Here is a 5025-nt window from a genome sequence, read left to right on the forward strand (position 1 = left end):
GCATCTTTCCTAGACTAGTTCTTCAATTTTTCAAAGAAAAAGATGTTTCTACAACACATTCCTATACAGTCCACCTACTTGTTGCCATATGGAAGGATGATATATGATTTTTATATTTTGGATACGTCAAATATTAGTCTTCAAAATCCTATTCAATCATGTACCATCTCATGTATTCCCGTAACTCATTTGAAATGCTATGCACCTTCTTGCTAGTCTTGTATTTTCAAAGTTTGATTTACCCTTTTCGTATGAGTCCCATCAAACACTTCAGATGTGAGGGACCTAGGCTTACCTATACAACAAATTTGGTCTCATCCAAATGACCACGTAATAAATTTAGGTCCTACAATAACCCCTTTCCTAAGTAGGCCGAGTATCAATATCATATCGGTCGATACGTGTCAATATCACCAATATCCATTACCAATATGATACGGGTTGAAATCGTCTGCAATTCCAATCTCGTACAATTCCGTGCAATACCACCTTCAGGCAATGACACGTGTATTGATACCAATACAATGGTCCAGATCTGGTACAACTAATAAAACATTAAATCAGTGAAGAGGCATTTAAATCATATCTGGACCATTGCATTGGTATCAATACACGTGTCACCCCCTGAAGGTGGTATTTCACGGAATTGTACGAGATCGGAATTGCAGACGATTTTTTTCCATATGATACTGATTCGGACCACAAGGATCAACCAAAAAGTGACTTTCTAAAAAAAAAAAAATTGTTTTTGTTTTGATAGAGCTGATTTTGCCCCGATCCCTATATTACCGGTACAAATATCAATGGTGATCGATACCGATACCGATACCTATACCTGTAACTGTGGCTAATAGGAGAGCTTGGTGTCAATTCTTCACAACATTTCACAATTTCAGCACTATCTGGACCTGCCATATAGTAACTGGACCCTGATTTAGTCCAAAGATGTGCGTAAGCCCAAGCCCAACCCATCCATTGGGCTGGATTTTACAGGCCAAATCCTCATAGTGTTGGGCTGGGCCGACTCAAGTTGTTGTGCCACATAAGGAAAGCATCTCGAGAGATTTGTGCTGGCATATCCAGGGTACAATTGTAAAATAAAATTCCTTATTGGACAAAAATGCCACCGAGATGCCTTTCCAATTCCACCCATTTAACCTTGAGGGGTAATTTGGTAAACGTAGGACTGAAAATTTTGTACTTTTCCCCACAGAGCGTACTGCACGCACCCCCCCAACACAGATCTATTTGGATCAGGATTTCGACTTTTTTGTTTTTTTGATAGAAGATCAGGATTTTGACGGTTGATATCTAAACCTCACGTTTTTCTCAGTGCCGTCGAGCTTATCGTACGAGAGTCCTGGACAATTTGTCAGACCTTAGATCTTAGACCTTTTTTGTTATCGTTATTTTTCGCCGTTCCTTCCTCATGTGGTCATATGCGCCTCCTCTTCTCTTCCAGTTTACCTTTCCCGATTGCAATCAACCACTTCCACCTAAACAGAAACATAATCAAACTCCAATTCAGCCTTTTTCGAGACTAATTTCTCCAAGATTTCGACGGTATTGAATCCTTACATTGAAGAACGGGGAAGAAGAGAAGAGAGATTCATCTCTCGCTACGAACAGGTATCTCTCTCTTAATTTTAATTTTTTTTTCTGGTTTTTATCTATGATTTCTATACATTTAAGGATTATGAACTGATAGTTTTGAATTAATGGATGTATGAAATTGGATGTGAATTGTTGTGGATTGTACTGATCCTTCGTCTACAGATTATTTTTGTTGTTTTTTTCTTCTTTTTTTTTGGGGTGGGGGGGGGGGGGGGAGGGGTCGGTTGGTCGTACATGGATGTATTGTCTGTTGAACAGCTGCTTTCGATTTTTCGTTGAAACTCATCTTAATTTTCTTTTAGATTAAGCAGATCTGAGATTTTTTCTCAAATTTATGATCTTTCTTTTCTTTTTAACGTTAAGTCATCGGAGTATCTCGATTCAGGACTCGTGTAGCTGGATTTCTCAAAAAGAAGCGTAGTTTTCTTCTTTTTTGTTGGTATTTTGATGGTTTTTCTAATATTAATTTGGTTATTGTGTTATATCTGAATTATTTGAAGATGATTTGTCCGACAATTCAATGAAAGCTGTAATATCTACCCCAAGAAAAAAAAAAAAAAAATTGAAAGCTGTAATTTTTCTTCACTTTCTTTTAGTACAACTGATGCATCTTTGATCGGGATTGCAAGGTGCCTATTTATCTTTGATTTCCTTCTTTAATTGTTAGTGTACAATTGAGGACAGCATGTTAGGAGATTTATCAGTTATTCATCAAATTATTAATCACTGGTTGTAATTTAACAGAAGATGCCTATCTCAAGGACTCGCCGACCCCAAGGAGGCAGTTTTGGAAATGAACATGGGTCCTCGTTCAGTCGACGCTACAGCAGCAACTCCCATGACTTTGCAGGGAAATTCAGGGATCACGTTTATAATGCTAATAATGATGAAACTATATATGTTCCTTCCTTAAAGAAGAGAAAATTTTCAGCCTCTGGTTGGGAGAACAGTGGGAGATACCATTGGCAGCCTGGAACTGTTGGTGATGCCCCTTCAACAAGTGCTAGTTTGTTTCTTGCCCCCACGAGAGCTGACACTAGTGCTTACACACATTCAAGCCATAAACGTGACCGGTCGGAATTAGAGGATGATGCAATCTTTATGTCAAGGGATGAGATCGAGAGAAGCTCTCCATCAAGGAAGGATGGTATTGATTCTGTTCGAGAAACACATCTACGTTACTCATACTGTGCCTTCCTTCAGAATCTTGGAATGCGGCTGGAACTGTAAGCTTTTTTTAATTCTATTATAAGATGACACTTTTTTCTCAGGCATTGCTTGTGAGATTCAATATATCTGTGCTAATTGTTCCATTGACTTGAAATCGAAGTCTTTCATTTGTTCACATTCTTTCATCTAATATGAAATTATCTAGTTTCTCATCTGTTTATAGAACTAATTCAAGTCAATTGGGAAAGTGTAGCTTACAGAATTACCTGTTGCTATTATTTATTTAGGCTGCACTTACTGAATGAATTGCATTCCTTTATTTGTGCAGACCACAAACTACTATTGGAACTGCCATGGTCTTATGCCACCGTTTTTTTGTCCGGAGATCTCATGCATGCCACGATCGATTTGTAAGTTTCTTACCCTAATTATTTGAAACTGTCAAGACATTTGTGTTATTTCCGTCTAAAGGATGCTCTAGTTAGTGCTAATGGGGAAACATCATGTGGTTTTATTTTATTTTTCCCATTTGAATATCTGTTCCAATGGGAAAAAAAATTATGTAGACAAATATGAGAATGAACTTTGATTGATGTAGAATTTGATTTTACTTTTGACTCTTGTAAAATACAGCATTTGAAACCCAGTGATGTAGGAGCATGAGCACCACCATTGGTTTCTGTTTGATCTTCTATTTTGGGCCTGTTTTGGTAGTATGTGGTTATGGACTTTTGTTTTAAGTGTTTTTATTTGTAGTGGGTTCAATTATAAGGTCCAAATTTTAGGCCCAAATGGGGTAGACATATTTTAATAGTATTAGTATTGAAGCCTATTAGCTATTAGTTAGGATATCTTGTTACATTAACTATATCCTATTTATGGGACATAGTTTGGAGATAAATTTCGTTTCGAGTTAGCTTAAGACTCGAGAGAAAGAGTATATGTATGGAAGGGGTTCTTTATCTATTTAAGTTGTTATTTCTTTTATTATTTAATCATTTGAGTCAAGCAGGAAGCTTAGGATAGTCAGACTTCTATTTTATAAATACATGTAAGAGAGTCTAGACCTCAACGTTTTTGGAATTATGGGATAGAGTTGTTTTGTTTTTGAAAAGCGAATTGCGTGCCCTATCTTCTCCATGATTTCCCTTTCATTTCTTTTCTCTCTTCTCTCCTTATTCTCTTCTTTCCCACCTGGAGCAGATCCACCATCATCCGATCTGCATCACTCAGACTGCTTGAACCTTGGCCACCAGTGTTTGTGGGTCAGTTCCATACTTAAACCATAGTACTGAAAAGAACTAGAAGAGCTGTCGATACAGTCTTGGTTTTATTAGGTGGTCTGGCTTTAGATCATGATAACAATTAACAGCTATTGACTTGATTTAGAATCTTTTAGAGGGGAATAAAAGGAAATACAATACTTTCAACGTCTGATTAGTGAGTTATTAATTAGACATTTAGACCCTCGATTCCTCTTATTAGTTGGCTCCATAATAACAGGTAATCACATCTTCAAAGGTTTTCCTTAATTTGATTTGTTATAATTTTAGTAGTCTCAAAATTTCTGGAAACTCAGAACTCTGTTTAGGAAATCTAATCTATTTACTTGGATTATGTGTAACCTGTTAGTTTTCTACTTGTCTTCTAAAAGAGATAAGCTAGCCATGAATTGGTCTTCCTTCCGTAAGTAATATAACAAAGTGTGTTTCTCACTTGCAGGTTCTTTGCTGACTTCATCAAGTCATCCCAGGCTAACCTGGCCTTGATTTTTTTTTTCTAGTTCTTTTTTTTGGGTGTAATGTTAGATAAAATACTGTCTATCTTCAGCAATCTGTAGGCTTTTCCTGTTTTCCTTTGTCCAGTCCCTGGCCAGATCTCTCTCTCTCTCTCTCTCTCTCTCTCTAGATATATATGTGTGTGTGTGTGTGTGTGTGTTTGGGGGGGGGGGAGATCACTAACTGGTTGCATGCCATACACCCAAACAGTGGAAAAAAACCATCCTGCCCCCCTGGTTGGATGCCTGTGTGCCTCCCCTGGTTGGTCCCCGCGCTGGAGCAGTGGCCACGTGACCAGGTAGCGATCCCCAGTCTATATATATATATATATATATATATATTGTTTAGTTGATCATGGCATGGTCTTCCCTAAGGTTTGCTAGTTGCATCCTTCTAGAGATTTAAAAACTAGTATTTTTTTGACTTCTTCCTCTCTCTTTCTTTCCTTTTTTTTTTTTTTTTT

The 5025-nt window shown here is 37.4% G+C and overlaps 1 protein-coding gene across 5 annotated transcripts in view; it reads left to right on the plus strand.

The window, feature by feature from the left end:
* Positions 1-1367: 1367 nt before the first annotated feature.
* Positions 1368-5025, plus strand: part of LOC122057832 (cyclin-T1-4-like) — a 9813-nt gene continuing 6155 nt past the window's right edge. For 4 of the 5 annotated variants that reach the window (XR_006133641.1, XM_042620138.1, XM_042620140.1 and 1 more), the window contains exons 1-3: positions 1368-1629; positions 2359-2840; positions 3113-3194. Coding sequence is in view for 4 of the 5 variants with exons in the window: in XM_042620138.1 (XP_042476072.1) it covers positions 2362-2840; positions 3113-3194 (561 nt within the window). In the remaining variant the exon portion in view is untranslated. The remainder of the gene's footprint in view (positions 1630-2358; positions 2841-3112; positions 3195-5025) is intronic. The other variant, XM_042620137.1, reaches the window with a different exon arrangement.

The sequence above is a fragment of the Macadamia integrifolia genome, chromosome 12, assembly GCF_013358625.1.
Source record: "Macadamia integrifolia cultivar HAES 741 chromosome 12, SCU_Mint_v3, whole genome shotgun sequence".
Classification (NCBI taxonomy): domain Eukaryota; kingdom Viridiplantae; phylum Streptophyta; class Magnoliopsida; order Proteales; family Proteaceae; genus Macadamia; species Macadamia integrifolia.